The sequence below is a fragment of the Eublepharis macularius genome, chromosome 8, assembly GCF_028583425.1.
Source record: "Eublepharis macularius isolate TG4126 chromosome 8, MPM_Emac_v1.0, whole genome shotgun sequence".
Classification (NCBI taxonomy): domain Eukaryota; kingdom Metazoa; phylum Chordata; class Lepidosauria; order Squamata; family Eublepharidae; genus Eublepharis; species Eublepharis macularius.
In genome coordinates, this window is record NC_072797.1 from 41,417,591 (window position 1) to 41,442,812 (window position 25,222).

The 25,222-nt window shown below is 45.6% G+C and overlaps 1 protein-coding gene across 1 annotated transcript in view; it reads left to right on the top strand.

Moving 5' to 3' along the window:
• Positions 1 to 25,222, top strand: part of ANKRD31 (ankyrin repeat domain 31) — a 105,111-nt gene that overhangs the window by 15,533 nt on the left and 64,356 nt on the right. Inside the window, exons 3-4 of the mRNA XM_054987557.1 lie at positions 1,450 to 1,635; positions 3,745 to 3,887. Of these exons, the coding sequence (XP_054843532.1) occupies positions 1,450 to 1,635; positions 3,745 to 3,887 (329 nt within the window). The remainder of the gene's footprint in view (positions 1 to 1,449; positions 1,636 to 3,744; positions 3,888 to 25,222) is intronic.

Sequence of the window (25,222 nt, forward strand, 5' to 3'; positions counted from 1 at the left end):
ATCCTATACATCTATCCCATACAGCTATGCACCTGTCTATTGAGAAACCTGTCTATATCGTACCTTCATACCGAGGCTGAAAGTAGCCTCTGGGAGGCCTGGCGGGTGGGCACATGGGGGGTGCTACTGGCAAGTGGCCACACCCCCACCCCCTAGAGGGGAGGTGGCACACCACTGCCTCCCCGAGCCCACCAGGCTGAGTGGCCACTGATGAGACCCACCTTCCGGCCTACGCCGGAAATATCAAGTTCTCTGAGGCCTAGCAAGCGAGTACATGGGGGGGTGCCACCGGCGAGCGGCCACCCCCCGCCCCCTAGAGGGGAGGTGGCATGCCACCGCCTCCCCCAGCCCGCCAGGGCCAGCGACCACAAACATCACCCACCTCTATACCAAGGTGGAAAGTAGCCTCTGGGAGGCTTGGGGTGTTGGCATATGGGGGGTGCTGCTGGCGAGCGGCAACACTACCCACCCCCTAGAGAGGGGGCAGCTCTTCTTCAAGTCCACCAGTTTTATATGGGGCCAAAGTCAACTGGTGGCTCCAATTATATTGAATGGGAGTTTCCTGGGGGCGTTGGATTTGGGAATGTATAAGTCCAAGATCTGTATTGCAATCGTGACCAAACTTGGGTGATGGCTGGAGGAGAGCCTGCTGATCACTCTCTGTGAATATGGGCTCTCTAAGTCCAATGGGGGCCGTTCTGGCCCCCACAAACAACGAACAACAAACATGTTTGTTAACGAGACATGTTCGTTACTGTTCGTCTGTTGGTGTTCGTCGATGGTAACGAACAGCATGTTCTGGTTTTTTCCTGTTCGTACCCATGTCTATTGATATTATAGTCTGCTGAAGATGTAAGGTTTTGTACATTTTAAAATATCACCTAGGTTATACTTTTTTATTTTGCTATCCAATATATTTTGTTATCCATTTTGATACTTTTTAAATATACAACTCACATTATCATCAGTTATGGACATTAAAACATTAGGAATTTCATAAAACAGGGATAACATTCAATAAAAATAAGTTTTTAATAAAAAATTTACTTCTGACATCCTTCTGTCTTATATAATTTTAATGTATCCAAGAAAGCATAACCAAGTAGTTTACGACACTATTTTTCCCCTCTTGTGATTATAGTAGGGCTCCAACATGGTATAAGTTAATCTTCCCCTCTAGCCATGTAAGCAATTGGTTAGTTATCTCTGCTTTTAAAACCTTCTGTATATGTCAGCTGAAACAATAGTGGATAGAATTGAAATTCTGAACAGTTATGTCTTCAATTATATTTCTGAAATGTTCAGTTTTAAGCAGACCAACAGGGCAGCAGATGACTATTCCCATTAACAAATGTTCTTTGTTTGTTTCAAACTTTTAAAAGCACACTATACAAGTTAGTCAATCAACTATACTTGTTGCTTATCAAATCTTTTGTGTTTGTGTTTCAGGGAAGCAAACCACTTCAAAGAATTATTTCAATGACTCGTCATTTAATTACATATCACTTTCAAGTATTAACCGAAGAGACATTTTTGGTCAAACCTTATTGCATAGAGCAGTTATAAAAGATGACCTAGATCACATATGCGCAGTTATAAAAGCTGGTGCAAATGTAAATGCTCAAGACTACGCAGGTAAGCGCTACCTTTAATGTAAACATTAAAAAGCATAGAAATATATGTACAATTTTGAAAGAGAGAAAAAACAATCCAATCCTGAGCATGGTTATTTGGCATAAATTCAATTTTGTCACAGTGGTTTATGGCTACTTCCATGAAGTGGTATGAAGGAAAGAGTGTCCAGGTGGACACCCCTATTCTCATCCCTGCAAGCACTCTTCCAATTTCCCTTTAAAACAGAGGAAAGAAGATTTGTATTCACTTACTGTGAAGCTTCCTTTCTTGGTGGTCCACGAGTAGGGCAGTCCACACTTTTGGAATATAGCTCTTCCTCTATGAAGGCAGGCTCAGTCAGCTGATTTTGATCCCGGAGGGGAGGGGCTTGTCCCTGGAATCGCCAGTCCATTTCCAAGCCCTGACTCCCCATCACGATATCAAGAGGGGAAAATAACTCCCCTCAATTTTTTTTAATAAATAGAAAGGTCCCTCCCTGGAATTCAGTGGGAGGATGACTATCATCCTAACTCTTCATCCAAACCTAGAAGCCTCCCCCTACCAAGAAACTTGGGTGGGTAGGACCGCCCCACCCCTGGACCACTGATAAAGGAAGTTTCATGGTAAATTAATACAAATCTTCCATTCTCCAGTGGTCCTAGGAGTGGGGCAGTCCTTACTTTTGGGACATGCAAGAGCAGTATGCCCCAGGGTGGGTAGTCTAGCTTCCAGGCCGAGAGGGTGTGTTGTGGTACCCTCTTGCTGAAGGTTGTCTTTGGGGAGGACAACTTATCTATCTTGCATTTCTTGATGAGAATATACTGATTTCCATGTGGCCACCTTATCAATTGTTTCTAACAACTAAGGCTTTATAGGCTGCCTATGTCGCCACTTCCCTTAGTGAGTGCGCCCTGATGTCTAGGGACATCTCCAGACCTCTGGCTTGACATGCCAGAATTATGTACCCTCTGCTTTACCTACTTAGCCAAGAACACTGTCCCAAGGAGGACCTCCTGAAAACACACAACTAGTGTCCCAAACTTGTGAAAAACTGTTTAGCCCTGTCCAAGTGGAATCTCACATCTCTACATATATCAAAGTAGTGAGATTCTTTTTTCCTTCCCATGCTTTGGATTAGGTTAAAGGTAAAGAAGGAGGGAATTACTATCTCTTCTGTCCTATGAAAATGTGTAGTTCACCTTCTGAAGAAAGTTGGTTCCGTTCATAACTTGCTATACCATCTTGAAAGAAAGGCCATGGATCTCTATCTACCGCTCGTGCCTGCCATTCTGACACTTGTCTAGCTGATTTTATTGCCATCTGAAAGATGACTTTAAAGGTCAATTCTTTTAGGGGACAATCCCAACAATGCAGGACTCACCCCAATTTTCCAGTGGAGATCAGCGGTGGATAGAGGCACCTTCCCCTATCCAGTTCAATCTCCCTGAATCGTGGGTGGTCATGAGAGAAGAGATAGGAGAAGGTCCCCTGCAAATTTGGGATTATTAGGGAAGAAAATGCCCCCCCCCACCAGGCCCCTGGATAGCCAGGAGCAGCATTTGCCATTGAAAACAATGGCCAAATCTTCCCTAATAATCCTGAAGCGGTTTAAATACCCAAAACTGATGCAGCTTGCCACTTCAGGATTTGGGTTTTCCTATTTTTTTTTCCTGCTTCAGGTAAACCTGAAGCGGGAAACCCAAATCTTTTTGGGGTGCACAAGCCTACATTACACTATACTGGCTTTTTTTGAGTTCTGCCAGGATAACATCTGTGTAATATTGCAATGGCAGCTGCTGGTGCTTATAAGCAACTAGGGTGCCTTGCCCGCTTTTTGGTGAGTAACTAGCAAGAATGAGTTCACAAGATCTTCCTGTGTAGGAAGGTTTGCCAGAAGGAGGATTGGTTTTATTACCACATCAGTTGGTACTAGATTGGTCCAAATGTCTGTCCTGCTGATGACTTGGATTGTTTATGCAGTTTTCAGACATTCTTCAAAAACTAATGGAAACCGACTTGAACCATGTTAGGTGCTCTATAAACTCAGGTCAACAGAAAATATCCTATAGAGTTTGTATTATGAACTGTCCTCCATTTGAGAAAAAGAAAGGGTTTTTTTCTGTGCTTCAGGGTGGACTGCTCTTCATGAAGCCAGTTTAGCTGGTTTTTTTGAAGCAACAAATGAACTTTTAAAGGCAGGAGCTGATGTTAACTGTAAAGGACATGAACAAGTAACACCATTACATGATGCAGTTAAAGAGGGTCACTACAAGGTAACATGTCTATGTTTGAAAATGCATTGCCGTTTGCATGCTAAGCAAGTGATTTTCACTGTATTCAGTGAAGTAAAATGCATATGTTTCATTACTTACACTTGCCATGATTATTGACATAGAGCCAAACTAAACATTACAGTGGCTGAACTGCGTATTTAAATATGAAGCCGTCCCAGGCATATAGAAAACAAGAAATGGATGGGATAAAGTTTAAAAGCAAAAATGTCGGTGTGTGGTTAAGTATTGTACGTCAGCTTAGCAGAGCACAATTTGCAGACAGATTCTGGCTTCATTATGGGGCTAGAAGCTTAAGTTCTTTTTTTTTTGAATTTTTTTTATTTTTTTATTACCTACATTAACTAACAATACAGAGGGAAAGAAGGGGGGCAGGGAAAGGAAAGAAAAAAACCAGCAACATATAACAACACTACACTACAAATAATGCTTTCCCTTCATACTGCCATTATTTAAAAAAAACTTTGTAAGATATTGATGGAGTGGTTGACCTTGCAAAATACAGATTACAATCCAAATTAAGTCTTCCTCCCCCCCTGGGCCTCGGACGCAGTTCTCTCTAAGCAACTGCAACCGCAGTGCTCGTTCCCTCCCCCCCCTTCAGACTTCAAATCCTTTTCTTCTTGCTTGGTGTCTTGCTGAAATTCTTGATTTTTGTCCTCAAAATCCCTTAGTTGATCTTCTGATGTTATCTTGTAAGCTTGATCTTTGTAACTAAACCAGATAGCTTCCGGAAATAGCCATTTATACTTTATTCCACGTTCCCTCAGAAGAGCTGCGAACTTTTTATACTTAAATCTTCTTTTCCGAACTAAAAATGGAACGTCCTTCAGTATCTTAACTTTATTACCCAGAAAGTCCAGATCCGCATTGTATGAGTTGTATAGGATAGTGTCGCGGATCCTCTTAGATGAAAAATCGATGATGATCTCGCGAGGCAGCTGACGCTTCATTGCATATTTTGAAGAAGCCCGACGGACTTCCAAAATGGCGCTTTTTACCTCTTCTTTAGTTGCCCTCACGGGTGTCGCCAATAGTTCCGAGGCCAGATCCCATAAATCCTCATTTTCCTCCTCTTTCACATTCTGGATGTGCAAAATTGTCTGTGTTCGTTCCACTTGTAGCCCGATCAGCTGGTTCTCCACCAGCTTTAACTCTTTGTTCATTGCCCTCACAAGTGACGCATTTTCCCGAGCAGACTTCTCTGCCCCCCCGCTGCTTCCTTAATGGTTTTCACTTCGCTCTCAATTAAGCCCACCCTTTGATCTGTTTCATTCAGCTTGTCAACAAAGGGCTTTATGGCTTCGATAACCGACCTCTTCACCAAGTCCTCGAGCGACTCTCCTTTCCCCTGGAGGGCAGCCGAGATTGACTTGCCCAAAGCGGGACTCTGCTTTTTCGCTGCCATTTTAGGGGGGGGGGACCGCCGACCAAATTCTGAAACTCAGAGAGGGGGAAGAACGAGCCTTCTTAGCTTCAGATCCCACCACTCCTTCGCGTGCGCTTGTAATAACAGAAGGGATTCGCTTACTTACAGGCTTCCGCCTAGTTCTGCTCTTTGCCGTTTTCCATGGCCCGGCAGCACGTCTGCCGGCCTCCATAGGAACAAACGGGCAATTTACCCCCTGCAACAATTTCAGGGGGCTCTTCCCGCCGCGTTCCGGACCCTGCCTCCATCACTGGGAGTTCTGGGGGCTAATCTTCGCAGATCAGCCGCCCGGTCAGGCTGCTCGGGCGCTTCCTCTCAGACCTGCGGAGAGGAGCGTCCGACAATGGCCAAGAAAATGAAACCGAATCTGGCTAGAAGCTTAAGTTCAAAACAAAAGTTTGATTTTTTTTGTCCCAGCCTGGAGGACAGAGGAGTGGGGTCAGATGATTTAACAGGTGGGACACCAGATTTGCCAAAAGGGAGAAGGAGGGTGGTCCAGGGTCCTGGAAATATTAAGGAATGAAGAATTGGTATTCAGGTGGGGAAGAGATGTGTTTGTAGGCAGTATTAAGGCCAAGCTAGACATGTAGGTTTTTGAAGAGTTGGGTCTGGGTTCTAAATGGCCTCAGAATGCCTCTGCAGGGAGATGAGAGCCTCTCCCTCTCCCCTCAAGCCATTTCATCTGTCAAAAGCAGAGGAGGGAGTTTTTCCCTTATTTTTTCTGCTCCACATGGAATATTCTGTGCATATGGAGCAGTAAAAACAGGGGAGGAAATTCCTCCTGTGCTATTGTGACAATGGGGAAATGGTTTGAGCGGGGAGGTAGGAGCCCCTCCTTCCCCCACGGAGGCATTCTGAGGCCATTTGGGCTCACTTTTTTTTAAAAAAGCCATTTTTTTAACTGCTGTATGGCTGTAGTAACCTGAGTTGGGTTTGGGGAACCGAGACCTAACACTTTAAAACCCTCCGCATCTAGCTTGGCCCTTGGTTAACCTAATTGAGCCGGAAAGTTTGATGGGAAACTGAAGCCACCTTAAACTGGAGCCGCCTGAACAAAGAATCTGTTAGCAGAAGATGCTACTGTGAACCTAGGTCTATCTTTATTGGCAGAAGTGCAGCAAGATTCTCTAAATCTAGGTGTATCTTTAATAGCTAGACCTGATTAATGATTTGGGGGCTAGGCAAAGGGGAAAGCTTTGCTTCTGTGTGATCTGCTGTTACTTTCAGTGAGCTTGATAAGATCCATGTGTGATGATGCCTGATCTTGCCCTCATTCTTCTGGCTCAGCCTTTATCTCAGAAATAGCCCAAAGCTTGTGTTCTTGGTTTCCTTTGACTGGCAAAGAGGAGCTGGTCACCAGAGTGTGAGGAGAGAACCCACATGACAACCATATTCTGTACATTTGAGCCTCCAGCAAGGGTAAGAAGGCAGGCAGGTTCAGTTTAGTATTCCCTTGTTTACAGTTGGTGTAATAAATGAAGCAATTTACTTGCATGGTGTGAGTGTGTTGCAACAGGGGGATGAATAATATGGGTTACTGGAGCAATAATAAGCAGGCACTGACCATCAAAGGATCACAGGTGTGGCTAGATGAGACAAAGGAGACTCTACAAAATTACAGGTATCCTAAAATACATAAGATCTAGGCAATTAATTAGGTAGAGGTGCTGGACCATATACTACTACTTCTGACAGGCTCGTTCATTGCACTCTTTGAAGTGTGCCTTTGTATCTGGGACTCTTCCTTGCCTATCCTAGCATTCAGGTTTTAAATCTGAACTTTCATGCTCAATCAGTACTGTTCCAGTAAGCTATGTAAAATCTCTATAGTCTAAAGCTGTATAAACTTGCCTTATTCCATTTTTAAAGTAGAGCATAGCTCCACCACCTTCCCTGTACTGGTGGTGGAGTGAGTATCTACACTGATTTCCCTTTAAACCACAGAAAAACAGGTTCTCCCTCTGAGGCGGAGGACATCTTGGGGTGATTCCCACCATCCAATTGTGGAGGCAGGAAGTTGAACTTTCTTCTTCTTCCTTAGGTATGTGGGACCACCCTCTCTCTCCTCAGTTCTTTTCCTGCCTCAGGGGAGAGCAGTACTCAATTGGTTACCTCTGCTACCTTTGATCTGATCCTTTCTAAATCCAAAATAGATCTTTTTTCTCTCAATTCTCATCCTATCTGTTTTTTCTTCCCACTTTACTCCTGTGTCTGTTATCTCCTATGTCCCTTCATCTTTTTTCTCTGTCCTGTCGCTTTGTGAGGAATCCCTTCTCAATTAAAGAGAAGAAGAGGGACAGATGGAAGCAAAGGAGTCATCGGACTCCGGAGATTACTTCATGGAAAGGGCTCTTTTCCAGGAGCCGTCCTTCCGGCGGTGGGAACATGCCCGGCAGGGTCCGACTTGCCTCGGAGGCTTGCTCAGCCCCCCAGCGAAGGAATGCCGACTGAAGAAAGACAGCCTGCCAAAAAACAGCCCCCATATGCTCCAGTTGGTTGAAAACATCCAGGGGTTTTTCTCAAGGTTTTTCCTGGTCCCCAAAAAGGATGTCGGTCTGTGGCCTATTTTGGATCTCAGAGGCCTTAATTGATTTCTCAGGGTATCTAAATTTAAGATGGTAACCATTTCTGCTATACTTCCCTTGTTAGACAGGGATGTTTGGTTTGCAGTGTTGGACCTTAAAGATGCATACTTCCATGTGGCAATCAGAAGGGACCATAGGAAGTACCTCTGTTTCAAATACCAGGACAGACTGTTCCACACTGACTTACCTTTTGGGCTATCTACTGCCCCCAGGGTGTTCACCAAATGTATGGCACTGGTGGTGGCACATCTTAGAGCTCAAGGCTGTTCTATTTTTTCATATGTAAGTGACTGGTTGATGACAGCTCCATCTAGGGAAAAGTTAGTGCAAGTTGTTGCACTTTTGGTGAACACGTCTTAGCCTGGGCCTGGTAATTAACTTTGCCAAGTCTAAACTGGAACCCTGTAGAACAGTAGCTTATATTGGTGCCATCTTACATGCCATGAATGGTAGGGCTACTCTCCCGCCTGAAAGGGTGAAAATAATTCAGCCTTTAGTATTCACGTTTATTAGGAACCATTTTCAATAGGTGTGGAGAATTCAGAGATTACTAGGTCATATGGCAACCACTACAGCAGTGGTACCTTTCACTCGCTTGAATATGTGATCACTACAAAAAAATTTTTTTTTTTGAAAATTTTTTATTGGGTTAGAATCCATTATTTCCACATTTACATTCAATTTTCCCCAATTTTTCATCTCTAACCCCCTCCCTTTCCCCCCCCTTTTTGTTGACTTCCAACAGCTTTCCAACCCTTTGTCCCCTTTCCCTTACTTTTATTAGCTTCCTCTATCTAAAACAAATATATATTTTCCATTATTCTAAGCAGTACATCCTTAACTATTTTTAACATTATATGCCCAAACTGTAAGCCTTTGTTTCCATCTTAGATAAACAATTTATCCCAATTTTTCAATTTCAGGTATTTCTATATATCATAAACCATATAGATCATACATTCGTTTATATCAAACAATTTGACTTATTCTCTATATATATTACTCATTCTATCTTTTTATAATAGTTCTATATATCTCTCCTCACGTAGTCAATCAATTTGACCCATCTATATCTTCAGACATTCAGTTTGGTACAAAACTTGTCAGAAAAAAAAGAAAATATTGTTAGTTAATCGCTCCTTATATTTAGTCCTTATAATTAATTATTTTCTCTATGTTCTGTTTGTTAACCTATATATATCTATATATATGTCAATCTATTAATCTGACTGCTTATTAATTCACATTTATCTCTTCTCCCCCCGGTAAAGTCTCCCCCCTCTACTTCAATACTTCAGTAGTTCTCAAACTGCCACAGTTTTCCTCCCACCTCCCATTTCTTCTCCAGGTATTGTTTCAGCTTCTCCCAGTCTGTGTTGAACTGCCCTGAGTCCAGATCTCTCAATTTTCTTGTCATCTTGTCCATTTCAGCCATATACAGCAATTTGTAAGTCCAATCTTCAATAGTTGGCACTTCTTGTACTTTCCATTTTTGCGCATACAAAAGTCTAGCTGCTGCTGTCATATAAAATATCAACGTCCTGTGTTGGGCTGGAATTCCCTCCATTCCCAAGTTCAGTAGCAAGAGTTCTGGGTTCTTATTAATTTGAAATTGTAAAATTTCACTCATTTCTCTTATTATTTCACCCCAGTACTGCCTGGCTACCTCACACGACCACCACATATGATAGAGGGAGCCCTCATGCTTCTTACATTTCCAGCATTTATTAGAAGTATTCAAATTCCCTAGCGCAATCTTCTTTGGTGTCATGTACCAACGATAGATCATTTTATAAATGTTCTCTTTGATATTAATACATGTCGTTGTCTTCATTGTAGTTTTCCACAAGTATTCCCATGCCTCCATTGTTATTTCTTTATTAAAGTTTATAGCCCATTTCACCATTTGTGTTTTAACTATCTCATCCTCGGTATACCACTTCAACAGTACTTGGTATACCTTGGATATTCTTTTCTTATCTTCTTTAAGAAGGGTCTGCTCTAGTTCCGAATTCTCTATTCGTATACCTCCCTTTACAGAGTCCGAATTATATAAGTCTCTGATCTGTCTATACTGGAACCAATCGTAGTTAGGTGATAGTTCCTCTTGTGTCTTTATTCTAAGTTTGTTTTTTTTTTTGAAAAATTTTTTATTGGGTTGGAACATTTTTATTTTTACATTACAATCAATTTTCCCCTAATTTTTCGTTTCTAACCCCCTCCCTTTCCCCCCCTTTTGTTGACTTCCAACAGCTTTCCCACCCTCTGTCCCTTTTCCCTTACTTCTATTAAATTCCTCTGTCTAAAACAGATATACATTTTCCATTATATTAAGCAGTGCATCATTAACTCCTTTAATTATTATACACCCAAACTATACGTCTTTAGATAAACAATTTATCCCATTTTCCAGTTTTGAATAATTCTATATAAACCTATAAAAATATATAAACCATAAAAATTTCCCACATTTAAATCAAACAATTTGATTTATTCTCTATATATTACTCATTTCAACTTTTTATGGTAATTCTATATAACTCCTCAGATACTCAACCAATTTAACTCTTCTATACATTCAGTTTGGTGCATATAAATCTTGTCAAAGAAAGAAAATATTATTAGTTAGTCAATCCTCTTGTTTAAACCTTATCATTAATTATTCTCTATCAGTTAACCTATACATATCTATATATATCTCAATCAATTAATCTAACTGCTTATAATTTCACATTTCTCTTCCTCCCCCGGTAAAGTCACCCCTCTCTTTTATACTTTTATTATACTTCAGTAGTTCTCAAACTGCCACAGTTTTCCTCCCACCTCCCATTTCTTCTCCAGATATTGTTTCAGCTTCTCCCAGTCTGTGTTAAACTGCCCTGAGTCCAGATCTCTCAGTTTTCTTGTCATCTTGTCCATTTCAGCCATATACAGCAATTTGTAGATCCAATCTTCAATAGTTGGTACTTCTTGTACTTTCCATTTCTGCGCATACAAAAGTCTAGCTGCTGCAGTCATATAAAAAATCAACGTCCTATGATGGGCTGGAATTCCCTCCATTCCCAAGTTTAGCAGCAGGAGTTCTGGGTTCTTATTTATTTGAAACTGTAAAATTTCACTCATTTCTCTTATTATTTCCCCCCAGAACTGCCTAGCTACCTCACACGACCACCACATATGATAGAGGGAGCCCTCATGTTTCTTACATTTCCAGCATTTATTAGAAGTATTCAAATTCCCTAGCGCAATCTTCTTTGGTGTCATGTACCAACGATAGATCATTTTGAAAATGTTCTCTTTAATATTGATACACGTCGTTGTCTTCATTGTAGTTTTCCACAAGTATTCCCATGCCTCCATTGTTATTTCTTTATTGAAATTTATAGCCCATTTCACCATCTGTGTTTTAACTATCTCATCCTCAGTATACCATTTCAGCAATACTTGGTATACCTTGGATATTCTTTTCTTGTCTTCTTTAAGAAGGGTCTGCTCTAGTTCCGAGTTCTCTGTTCGTATGCCCCCTTTTGCAAAGTCGGAGTTGTATAAGTCTCTAATCTGTCTATACTGAAACCAATCATAGTTAGGTGATAGTTCCTCTTGCGTCTTTATTCTAAGTTTAGATGCTTCAATCTTAGTTATTTCTTTGTACGTTAAACATTGTTGTTCATTATCCACAGCTCTCGGATCTATCACCTCATATGGAACCACCCACAAGGGGGTTCCTTCTTGTAGGTAAATTCTATACTTCTTCCAGATTGTAAATAGACTTCTCCTTACAAAGTGATGCAGGAACATCGAGTTGACCTTTACTTTGTCATGCCATAGGTATGCGTGCCATCCAAAAAATTTTTTATATCCCTCTAGGGCTAATAGTTTCTTATTCTTTAATGTCATCCACTCTTTTAACCAAACTAGGCAGATTGCATCATGGTAAAGTCTCAGATTGGGCAGTTGCATTCCGCCTCTCTCCTTTGCATCTTGTAAAACTTTTACTTTCACTCGAGGCTTCTTGCCTGCCCAAACAAAATCTGATATTTTCCTCTGCCATTTTTCAAATTGTTTAGAGTCTCTGATGATTGGTATTGTCTGTAACAAAAACATTACTCTTGGTAACACATTCATCTTAACTGCTGCAATCCTGCCCAACCATGACAGGTTCAATCTATTCCATTTAATCAAGTCTCTCTCTATCTGAGTCCATAATTTTTCATAATTATTCTTGAACAAATCTATATTTTTTGCAGTCAGCTCAACTCCCAAGTATTTCACCTTACTAGTTACTTCACAATCCGTTGTTTCCATTAACAATTGTTGTTTCTGCTTAGTCATGTTTTTGCATAATATCTTTGACTTCTTTTTGTTAATGAAGAAACCTGCCAAATCTCCAAACTCCTTGATCTTGTCTATCACTTTTGGCATGTTCTCCAGTGGGTCTTCTACAATTAACATTATGTCGTCTGCAAATGCTCTGACCTTATATGAATAGTCCTTTATTTTTATTCCTCGTATTTCCTCATCTTGTCGAATTTGTATCATCAGAATCTCCAATACTAAAATGAACAACAATGGAGATAACGGGCAACCTTGTCTTGTTCCTTTACTAATCGTCAATTTTTTGGTCAATTCATCATTCACTACAATTGCTGCAGTCTGGTCTCTATAGATTTCCTTGATTGCTCTGACGAATCTTTCTCCCAATTGTAGCTTTTCCATAGTGGCAAACATAAAGTCCCAGTTTAAATTGTCAAACGCTTTTTCAGCGTCTACAAAGAAGAAACCAACCTCTTTGTCACAACGCTTGTCGTAGTATTCAATAGCATTGATCACTGTCCTTAAGTTGTCTCTTATTTGTCTGTCTGGCAAAAAGCCTGCTTGTTCCTCCTCTATAACTTCCGAGAGCCACCCCTTCAATCTCTCCGCCAATATCTTCGCAAAAATTTTATAGTCATTATTAAGTAGTGATATAGGCCTATAATTTTTCACGCTAGTCAGGTCTTGGCCCTCTTTTGGGATCAATGATATATTCGCTTCGCTCCAAGTGTCTGGAATTCTTTGATCCCTAAAAACTCCGTTCATCACCTCTTTTAGGAATGGTGCCAGTTCATTGGCCATTGTCTTATAAAATTTAGCCGTAAGTCCATCTGGCCCTGGCGCCTTTCCTAGATTTGCGGATTGTATTGCCATATTTATTTCCTCATCAGTTACTTCACTGTTCAGCTTATTTCTCCAAGCTTCCGAGATCTCTGGAAGTTTGGTTTTCTCCAAATATGATGCTATTGATTCTTTGTTTACTTCTTTTTTATTATACAGCTTAGCGTAAAATTTATAAAAGGCTCTGCTAATGGTAGTCTGCTCCAAATACGTTTTGTTTTCTTCACAAATTTTATTTATTATTTTCTTTTCCCTTTTCTTCTTTAATTGCCATGCCAAATATTTCCCAGGTTTATTAGCACCCTCAAAAGCTTTTTGATTCAGTCTTTTAAGGTTCCACTCCAATTCTTTGTTACTCATTGCCGTTAACTGTTCTTGAAGAATTTTGATTTCCTGATGTATTTTCTTTTTCCCTGGTCTCTTTTTTAACTGTACTTCTTTGGCCTTTATTTTCTCTTCAATCTCTTGTCTTTTCTCCTCTTTCTTTTTCCTTGCTCTACCATTTAAGTCCATTAGTATGCCCCTTACAACCGCCTTGTACGCGTCCCAAACTTTACTGGTTGGTACTTCTTTATTCACGTTGTATTGTATAAAAAACTTAGTCTCTCTTCTCAGTGTTTCCATATTCTCACTTTCCTGTAACAGGTCCTCATTTATTCTCCAGGCTTTCCTTTTTCTCCTTTTTCCAAATTTCCACATAATTGGGTTGTGATCTGAGCCTACCATCGGCATTATTTCTACCTCCTTAGTCCATAGCGCTAAGTCCTTTGAGGCCCAGATCATATCAATTCTTGATAATGTAAGATGCCTTGCAGAATAAAAAGTAAACTGTTTGGTTTTAGGATATTCTCTCCTCCATACATCTTCGAGAGTCTCTTGTTGAATCAACTCAAAAAAAGGCTTTGGCAATAGTCCTCTTTTCTTTTGTGCTTTTGTAGTCTTTTTGTCTAATTCCAAATCTGTCACTCCATTGAAATCTCCAGCAAGAATTATCTGGTCATATACAAGATCGTCTAGATGCTTCCTTAAGTCCTCAAAGAAGCTTTCCTTTGCACCGTTAGGTGCATAAAGTCCGACTACCAACACTCTCTTTAAGTTCCAATTACATTCCACTGCTACAAATCTAGCTTCCACATCTCTCATAACAAATTTTGGCTGCAGCTCCTCTTTTATATACAACACCACTCCTCTTTTTTTCTTGTTGGAAGCCGCTACAAATTCTTTGCCCAATTTTCCAGATTTTAAATATTTTACATCCTGTTTTCTAATGTGGGTCTCCTGCAAACAAACAATATCACATTTTTGTTTTAGTAGCCAATGAAAAATATTTTTTCTCTTATTCGGTGAGTTTAGTCCATTTACATTCCAAGATAATACTTTACACTCCATATTCATGGTTTTGTTGGTAAGTCTTTTTCATTGTCCTTAATAAATCTCTCCATCTCCCGCTCAGATCTGATGCGTTTTTTTGCCCCTCCAAACTCAAAGGACACTCCTTCCGGTAACTACCATCTGTATCTGATATTCATGTCCTTCAAAGTCTGAATTAGCACTCTATATTTTTTCCTGTCCAATAACACTGTTCTGGGCAGTTCCTTCATTATAATAATCGTCTTGCCATCAATCTCCAATGGATCTTGAAATTGTTTGGTCACAATCCTCTCTTTCATATTTCTAGTTGTAAACTGCACAATCACATCCCTTGGTAGTTTCCTCTGGGTTGCAATTCTCGAGTTCACACGATACGCCACATCTAGGATAGCCACAATTTCCTCCTCCTCCTTCCCCAGGTAATCAGCCAACACCTCAGTCATCTGTTCTTGCGCTGACTTCCCTTCCACTTCTGGCAGACCGCGAAAACGAAGCTGCTTCTCCATGTGTTTAGTTTCTGCAACTGACATCCTCCCCTTCACCAGCCTCATCTCTGTTTGTTGCGTGTCTATTAAATTCTCCATCGCGTCTTCTACTGTTTTAACTCTCTGCTGCGTTCCTTGTAATTCACTGCTAATCGTTTCCACACCTTTTTTCACTTCTGACAGCTCCGACTTTACTGTCTGTGTAACTTCCTTAACCTCTTTAATAAGCTCCAATTTCGTGTCCTTAAGTTCTTTCATCATGTCTATAAGTTTTTTGTCCAAGTTTTCTATTGCCGATTGCCACTCTTTTTTCGACATCGTGGGGCTTGCTTTAGCTCGCTCCCACGAATCTGCTCTCTTCCTCAGCTCCGTGGCGTATAATTAAACGTTTTCCTTTTTTTTTTTAAATGTCCCAATCTTTACCAAAATTAATTTTTTATATCCAAAATGTCGGGCGTCTTTTCTCTATGGTTTCTCTATGTTATTATAATCCAAGATGGCCTACTTCCTCTTCCGCTGAAGCCACGACCCTTCCACTTTCAAAGATGGCGATTCCCCACTTCCTGTCCTTTGGCAAGGGCCGCTTCCCTCCAGCCACTCTATTGTTGTTACGCACTTCCTGTCTCCCGTCTTCCCACAGCAGGTCTCGCGATGGTGTCTTTTTCCCACAGCTCCAAAACCACAGGTATTCAAAACAATAGTCCGATTTTTGTAATAACTTCTTTAAACTTAGTCTCTTTTAAAATACAACTCCTGCCGAGTCTTCACCTCCTTTTCGCTAGTCTGTTGCAGTTTAAAAGTCTACTTTCTTTCCTCTCTATTTTTGTCAATCTGTCCCGTTTCAAGAGATAGCGATCTTTACCTTCTCTCCAGCTTTCTCGGGTTGTAATCGCTGTTTCGATCTTAAATTCTCCTCTCGACTTCCCTCCCCGATCGAAGCTTGGGTATGTAGGTCTTATGCCAGCCGAATTGGCCCCAAAATTGCCGCAGAGATTATAGCCGACCCGTCGCAAGGTGGGACCTCAAGGATCGGGGGGGAGACTCCTTGTGTAGAGCCCCCCCTCGTCCGAGATCTAACTCACCCTAGGGTCTTGAGCGTTCTTTGCCTGCTCCCCGCCTGAGAGCAGTCGGCCGCGGGTTATTTTCACCCCTCCGGCCGGTTAAAACGGCAATCCGGTCAGCTCCACAAATGGAGCTGCGTTAGACCTCCATGAATCCCAAACCGGAAGTCGTCTTTATTCTAAGTTTGGATGCTTCAGTTTTAGTTATTTCTTTATACGTTAAACATTGTTGTTCATTATCAACAGCTCTCGGGTGATCACTACAAAATTGATTCGTTAGGAGGTTTAATGCAAGAGTGCATTATCCTAGTCATAAGTTCTCTATACCACGAGTTATAAAATCTCTTAAGTTGGTGGTTGCTAGAGGCACAGTCTGTGCATATTAATGTCTTAGAACTTAGAGCCATCTGCTTTGCTCTTTTCTCTTTTGCATCTCTCCTTCAGGGAAGGGAAGTTCAAATTCAGACGGACAACACCATGGCAATGGAGTATTTGAACAAGCAGAGCTGGCGTGTCCATTAAGGCGGAGGCGGCAGCCGCCTCGAGCGTAGCTCTCTGAAGGAGGTGTTCATCTTCGTTCTTCTGTGCCTCCACACATGGGACTGCGCAGGCCAGCCGCCAGAAGATTTTTCATCACTTTCCTCAGCTCCGAAGGGGCCGTTGGGCGCGCGCCTCAGCGACCGTTTCCCGCCCAAACGGTCACATGTCCCAACAGCAACCAACGACCCCTTCCCTCAGTTCTCTTCTTGCCGCTGCTAGAAGGGAACGTCTGCTTCGCAGCTCTGTGCTTTATAGTGATTGCTTGCTTCGTGATTGATTATTTCGGTATTGACTTGGATTTCGGACTTGACTTACTCTTCTTCTGACTGATTTGGACGGACTTTGGACTCGGTGTGTATTGACTCGGACTGTTATTCGACGACGCATATTGCTGAACCCCTTTAACATGGCCTCTAAGGCCTTATTCAAGCACTGTGCTCAGTGCCAGATAAAGATGGCCCAAACAGATGGGCATGATCTGTGCCTTTTTTGCCTTGGGGAGGGTCATATTGTCCCAACGTGTAAGATCTGCCAGAAGTTTACCCATAAGGCCAGACAGGAGAGGTCTGTGCGCTTGAAGGCATCGCTGTGGCAGAAAGTGTTGGATGGAGAGGAGACTCCCAGACCCCCTTCGGTGGCGGGAAAAACTCCGTTGTCCTCCCCAAAGGCTGCCCTTAGCTCCTCGGCCGAATGGCATTCACGAGCGGGCTCTGTGGCCTGTGCTAAGTCGGTGTCGACATCTCAACCGGCGAGTATAGCAGTATCAAAAGTGGGTTCACAAGTGGCGATGTCTCCGAAATTGCCGAGAGAAAGGGCGTCGTCGAAGTCGGATCCGAAGAAGTCGGTTTTGGGATCAGATCTGATGGGGTCGGATCCTACCTGCCTGTCAACTCCGACGCCGGATCCGAAGGCTGCTGCGGTTCCGAGACCACACACCGCTGGCAAGAAGTCTTCCACCAAGAGGGCATTGGATCCGAGAGCCAGCTTGGAGCCGCCGTCGAAGAAGCCGAAGAAGTCCAAACAGCGACACTCTCGGTCCCCACGGCGCAAGTCTGCTGATGAGGTGGTGCTAGTATCTCCACGCACACCTTCCCCTCATCTGAACTCACCAGACCGTTCTGCTCCGGAGGAAGTGCCGGATCCGGGTGCGTATGTCGTGGTCTCGAGTGAGCATCATCCCCCGACACCGGAACCGAGCCCGGCTGCCCCTCGTCGGATCCGACGCACACCCAGAGAGCGCTCGTCCGCTTCGCCAGCTTCACTCGGAGTCGACTCCCTTTCTCCGATGTGGAAAGTGTCTGTTCTGAGCGTTCCTTGGCATCACGACACCGGCAGGCCTCCTATATTCCACCTGCATACCATTGCCAATGGAAGGGGGCCCCAGCGGGGTATGACTCCTCGGATCCGAGGCCATCACCATCTAGGCAGCGTGAGTGGCTACCTCCACCGTTTCCAGCTGATGAGGTGTCGGCTCCTGCTTCTGATGAGGAGGAGGCTGCTGTTGACTACGAGTATCGCTCTGATTCCTTGTCAGAACCGTCTCCAGATGACAATGTGGCTCCCAGTACGAGTTCCCCTTATGAGGACCTCCGTATCTACGCCGACCAGATGGCCCATATGGCAAAGGCGTTGGAGATTGATATTTCTTCAGCCACGCCTAAGACGAAGGACATGCTCCTGTGTCGCATCTATGGTGACAACCCAGCTACGGTGGGTTTCCCTATGTTGGAGGGTGTGGAGGAGATAGTGGAGAAGGTGTGGAAGGTGCCTTCAGATCTGCCAGCTACATCGAAGCGGATTGATCAGATGTACAAAATCAAACAAGGCACGTGGCAGTCGCTTGTCAAACATCCTCCACCTTCATCCCTGATTGCCGAGGAAATCCAGCACCGACGGTCAGGTTCCTCTTCCGTCCCGCCAGACAAGGAGGGGAAGAAGATGGACGCCCTGGGCAGATGCCAATACTCCATCTCGGCCCTAGCCCTCCGTATAGCCAACTACCAAACCATCATGGCTGGCTATCAGCTGTACCTGTGGGAGAAGCTGACGTCTTATGTTGCTTACTTGCCTGCAGATAAGAAGGCGGTGGTGTCCCTGCTGAAAAACGAAGCCATTCGCCTTTCAAAGCAGCAGATGAATGCGGGAAGCCATGCAGCTGATACTGCGGCCCGTGGTATGTCGTCAGCGGTGATCCTGAGACGGCACTCTTGGCTCCGGTTGACGGCTCTCCCGCAGGAGGTGAAGACCAAAATTGAAAATCTGCCCTTTGAAGGGGATTCCCTCTTCTCAAGCACCACGGATGAGGCGCTGAAGAAGAAGAAGGAGGATAGGCAGACGGCTTGGTCGTTGGGAGTGACCTCGGCAGACAGGTCTGCTTTTAAGCCATGGTACCCTACGAGATACAACCCGTACCAGTACCATGGAAGATACCAGCAACATCCTTACTTCCAGCACTATCCTGCTGCTCAGCGCCATTACACTCCTGTGCAGCAACCCAAGAGGCGTAGGCCTTTCAAGCCCCGTCCATCTCAGCCTCCTGCTCAGCAAAAAGATTCGCAAGGAGCAGGGAGGCAATTCTGATGGGATGAACCAGTCACAGCCCTGACTTTCTCGGACAGGCTGAAGCCTTTCCTATTTGAATGGGAGTCGATAACCTCTGACTCATGGGTCTTAACGATTGTGAACAAAGGATATGGGCTGGAATTCACTGAACTGCCTAGGTGTATCTCACCGTTAAGGGCTGTGAATAATACCATGGCTGAGCTAGAGGATGAGATCATATCTCTCTTGGCCAAGGGTGCTGTGGAGGAGGTGGCATACGAGGAGTCTGAGAAAGGCTTCTTTTCTCGTTTCTTTTTGGTACCCAAAAAGGATGGGGGTTTACGTCCCATTCTAGATTTAAGGGGTCTCAATGCCTTTCTAAAGGTGACAAAGTTTAAGATGGTCACACTGTCTGCTGTAATTTCCTTGCTAAAGAAGGGGGATTGGTTTGCTGTCCTTGATTTGAAGGACGCCTATTTCCATGTTGGAATACTAGAGGAGCACAGAAAGTTTCTGGACTTCGTTTACAAGCAAAGGGTGTTCCGTTATAGGGTGCTGCCCTTCGGCCTATTCACGGCGCCACGGGTATTTACCAAGTGTGTGGCTCCTGTGGTGTCTTTCCTTTGGGAGAAAGGCTGTGCCATTTTTCCTTACCTCAATGATTGGCTCATCGTGGCAAACTCTGAGGCTGGGCTTGTGCACGCTGTAGAGTTAGTACTGAGCACATGCAAACGGTTGGGTCTGCTGGTAAATTTGGATAAGTCAAAGCTGGTACCCAGCCGTAAGGTCTCTTACATTGGTGCAGTATTAAACTCAGTTGAGGGTAAAGCACTACTTCCACAGGAAAGAGCTAAGTCTCTTAAAGGATTGGTTTCCATGTTCAAGAGAAATCGTTTCCAATCTGTGCGCATGATACAATGCTTACTGGGTCACATGGCAGCTGCTACCCCAGTAGTACCCTTTGCGAGACTGCGTATGCGTCCGCTTCAAAATTGGTTTGTGCTGAGGTACGATGCTATGCGCCACCCTCCGTCTCTCAAGTTATCCATACCTAGGGTCATTCTATCCTCCCTTGACTGGTGGCTGTCAGATGACAACCTGTTTAAGGGGACCCTGTTTGGCTATCTGCATCCTGAGGTTACGGTAACCACTGATGCGTCCCTGCAGGGATGGGGTGCCTATTGTGGTGCTGTGTGTGTACAGGATGTATGGTCCGAAAGGGAAAGAAACCTGCATATTAACGTTCTTGAACTAAGGGCTATTCGTTTTGCACTTGTGTCCCTTGCAGCACTTCTACAAAACCGTCAGGTGTTGGTGCAGACGGACAACACAACTGCCATGTATTACCTAAACCAACAAGGGGGCACAGCATCTATGATTCTCTGCAGGGAGGCCACGCTCATTTGGCAATGGGCGATCCAGAATGGTGTGATGCTTCGGGCTATACACGTAGCGGGATCAGACAATGTTCGGGCAGATGCCCTGAGCAGGGTGCACATGTTGGACCACGAGTGGGAACTAAACGTAAAGTACATTGGGCCGATCTTCCGGATGTGGGGCCAACCGAGCATAGATGTGTTTGCAACGTCAGCAAACACCAAGGCCCGAATATTTTGTTCAAGGGCAGGGAGCAACCCCCTCTCTATTGGGGATGCCTTCCAATTTATGTGGACCCACAGGTTGCACTATGTTTCCACCATTCCCGCTAATACCAAGGGTGTTGTGCAAAATAGAGAACGACAATGCAGATTGCATTCTGGTAGCACCCTTCTGGCTGAGACAAGTGTGGTTCCCCAAACTGTTGCAGATGTCCAATCGGACGTATGTGAGTCTACCCCCCCAGCAGGATCTTCTGCTGAATGGGAGCTTGTTCCACCACGAGCCCAGGAAGTTGCACCTGCCTGTCTGGTGGATTCTACCCCGCCTGTAACTTATTCTGAGCAAGTGGAAAAAGTCATGCTAAATGCAAGGAAACTCTCCACTAGACGGGCTTACAAAGCTAAGTGGCTTAGGTTTGAGGCTTGGGCAGTTTCAAGGTATGTAGTGCCTATTAGTAGCCCCTTAGGGTTCGTCTTTTACTACTTATGTCATTTGAAAGATCAAGGGCTTAGGGTTACCTCCCTAAAGGTACACCTTGCAGCTATTTCCGCATTTCACGAGCAGGTTGACGGTTGTACGGTGTTCTCACACCATAAATCTCATCAGTTTTTAAAGGGGATGTTTAATCTTTACTCGCCCGTGTCACCACCAGTGCCTCAGTGGTCTCTCTCCCTAGTGCTATCTAGGTTGATGCTGCCTCTCTTCGAACCGTTAGCTACAAGCCCGTTGGACTTAATGTCCTACAAAGTAGCGTTTCTGGTGGCTGTAACATCTGCTAGAAGGGTTAGCGAGTTAGCAGCACTCAAGGCTGACCCCCCATTTCTTCTTTTCCATAAAAATAGGGTGGTCCTGCGACCATGCCTTAAGTTTCTACCCAAGGTGGTGTCCACCTTCCACCTGTCGCAGGAGATCACGTTACCTGTGTTCTTTCCGAAAGCATCTACTAAAGGGGAAAAGGCCCTTCACACTTTAGATTTGAGGAGGGCCTTAGCCTTTTATTTGGACAGGTCAAAGGCCTTCCGTAGCAGCCCCCATCTTTTTGTCTGCTTTGGTAGTAAGGACAGGGGTCACAAGGCATCATCCCAAACAGTGTCCCGATGGATAGTGTCGGCCATTACTAAGGCTTATGCTCTGGCCGGGGTGGATTGTCCACTGGGGGTCAGTGCTCACTCCACACGCTCTCAGGCCGCTTCGTCGGCGCTGGTCAGGGGTGTGCCGCTGGTTAACATCTGCAAAGCGGCGACGTGGTCATCTGCTGACACATTTGTAAAACATTATGCTATGGATGTTAATGCAGAGCAAGATGTTGCTGTGGCCAAGGCTGTCCTTGTTTTCATAACAATACACTTGAATGCCTTGCTCCAATGATGGAGAATGAAACTCTGTATACGTATACGTATATACGTATATAGTTTATTGAACGAATTTAATGCTTTTTGAACAGGTTATTTATCTTGTGCTAATGTTTTTGGTACATAATAAAATTGAGTTGGATTTCACCCCACCTTCCTTATTGTGTGAAGCTTGGTACTCTCCCATGTGTGGAGGCACAGAAGAACGAAGATGAAAACAGGGTTAACATATCTGTAACTTATGTTCATCTTCGTTCTTCTGTGCCTCCACACATGGGACTGCGCAGGCGCAGGCCAGCCGCCGGAGAATTTTCTAGAGCTTCCATGGCTCCGAAGGGGCCGTTTGTCGCGCGCCTCAGCGACCGTTTTCCCGCCCAAACGGTCACGTGATCCTCCAGCGACCAACGGCCCCTTCCCTCAGTTCTCTTCTTGCCGCCGCTTGGAGAGAACGTGAGCTTCGTTGCTCTGTGCTTTTTTGTGCTTCGTGCTTTATTCTGACTGATTGCTTGGCTTTTGACTTCGGACTTCGTGACCTCGGCTATTCTTCAGATCTCGTTTGGACTTTGTTGTGGACTCGGTAATTTGACTCGGACTGTTTTTGACCTTCCTTTCGCGTGCCCCTGAAGATGGCCTCAAAGGCTCTCTTCAAGCATTGCCTCCAATGCCACACTAAAATGGCCAAGACCGATGGCCATGAACTGTGCTTGTTCTGTTTGGGGGAGACCCATAATGTAACGGCCTGTAAAATTTGCCAGGGCTTCACCAACAAGGCCCGACAGGAGCGCAAGGCCCGACTTAACTCCTCCCTGTGGCAGAAGGTCATGTCCGGAGGCGCCCCGTTGCCCTCCTCCAAGGCCGGCCCTAGCCCCTCTGCCGAACGGCATTCCAGAGCTGGCTCAGTGGCCTCCGCGAGGTCGGGGTCGAAACCGCGTCCCCCGAGTGCCTCGGCGTCGAGAGCGGCCTCTCCAGCGCAGGGACCGGTGCGGCCGCCCCGTAGCGCATCTTCCACCAGGTCGGATCCGAGACCGACATCGGAACCGAGGATCCGTCTACCGAGTCCCCGATCGGAACCGACGACCGGGTCGATTCCGGTAAAACCTAAGAGATCGAGGCCGAGGTCCCCTTCGAAGGCGAGGAGCGCGTCGGTTCCGAGGTCTTCTTCGGAACCGGCGAAGAAGAAGAAGAAGACCAAACATCACCGGTCGCCGCATCCCGCTCCCCAGGAAGAGGTCATCGTGCTTCCTCACACGCCTTCCCCTCATCTGGATTCCCCGGAGCCAGAGGACATCTCCGTGCCGGTGCCGGATCCGATGGCCTTCGAGACGGTGCCCGCAGAATTCTCTTCGGGACCGGAGCCGAGCCCGCGCCGTCGGATCCGAACATCGCCTGCTCTTCGGTCGCCGAGGCTGGAACCGAGCCCGTCTCCTCGTCGGAGCCGTCCGTCGCCTGCCCGTCCGTCTCCACCAGCTGCCGGTCGTGAGCGACGTCGGTCTGGGGACAGTGTCCGATCGGTCCGGTCCACTGCGTCCCGACATCGACAGGCCTCCTACCTCCCCTCGCCATACCATTGCCAGTGGGAAGGGGCACCTGCAGGTTTCTCCGTGTCGGAACCGAGGCCTTCGACATCGAGGTCGACGTGGGCTCCCCCTCCGCACCAGGTTCCGGAATCCCAGCTCGGTTCCGATGAGGAGGATGTGGAGAGCTTTGGCGGCTACCAGTCGGAGTCCTGGTCCGAACCATCGCCAGCTGAAGAGCTTGTACCATCTGCGGACTCGCCATTCGAGGACCTCCGCATCTACGCCGACCAGATGGCAAGGATGGCCAAGGCTCTCGAGATGGACATCTCCTCGGCAGTTCCCCAGACCAAGGACAAGCTCCTCAAACGCATTTACGGAGACAACCCGGCATACGTTGGCTTCCCCATGCTCGAGGGTCTTGAGGAAATCGTGGAGAAGGTGTGGCAGGTGCCCTGCGATCAACCTCCAACATCCAAGAGGATTGAGCAGCTCTACAAGATCAAGCAGGGTACCTGGCCGGCGCTGGTGAAACACCCTCCACCTTCCTCCTTGGTCACAGAGGAGTTCAACCCCAGGCGATCGGGTCACTCCTCGGTACCTGCCGATAAGGAGGGCAAGAAACTGGATGCCATGGGCAGGCGCCAATACATTGTTTCTTCCCTAGGTCTGAGGATTGCCAACTATCAGACCATCATGGCAGGGTACCAGCTGTACCTCTGGGAGAAGTTGGCATCCTATACACGAGACCTCCCTCCTGAGCAGAAGGCTGTGGTGTCCCTGCTGCAGACAGAGGCTGTGAGGCTGTCTAAGCAGCAGATGAACGCTGGAAGCCACGCTGCTGACACTGCTGCTAGAGGGATGGCTTCGGCGGTGGTCCTCAGGCGCCACTCCTGGTTGCGGTCTACGGCCCTGTCCCAAGAGGTGCGTTCCAGAGTGGAGAGCATGCCATTTGAGGGGGATTCGCTCTTTTCCAAAGCGACCGACGAGACCCTGAAGAAAAAGAAAGAGGACCGGCAGACGGCGCGGTCTTTGGGTCTGGCTCCAGCGGACAAGCCCTCCTCCAGGTCACGGTACGCTCCCCGATCTGGCCCTTACCATTACCAGGGCAGATACCATCAACAGCGGCCAGGCTACCAGCAGTATCCTGCCTACCAACAGCGGCCTTACCCTCCCGCACAACGGCAGAGGAGGCGTCGGCCCTTCAAGCCTCGTCCGGCACAACAACCGGCCCAGCAGAAGGATCAGCAGGGCACCGGGAGGCAGTACTGACGGGTCACGCCAGCCGTATCCCCGAACTTTTCGGACAGACTTAGTCCACTCCTCTCTGAGTGGGAGTCAATAACATCTGACTCATGGGTCTTAACTATTGTTGAACTGGGATACGGGCTGGAGTTCGTTGAGCTGCCTAGATGCAGTTCACCCCTGACAGCTGTCAATAACACTATGGCCGAGCTGGATGCGGAGATCGTGTCGCTCTTGGCCAAGGGTGCTGTGGAAGAATTGCCCTATGAGGACTCTGTGAAGGGATTCTTCTCTAGGTTCTTCCTGGTCCCTAAGAAGGATGGGGGCTTACGTCCCATCTTAGATCTGAGGGGCCTTAATGCCTTCCTCAAGGTGACCAAATTCAAAATGGTAACGTTGGCGGCTGTGATCGCCTTGCTGAAACAGGGGGATTGGTTTGCG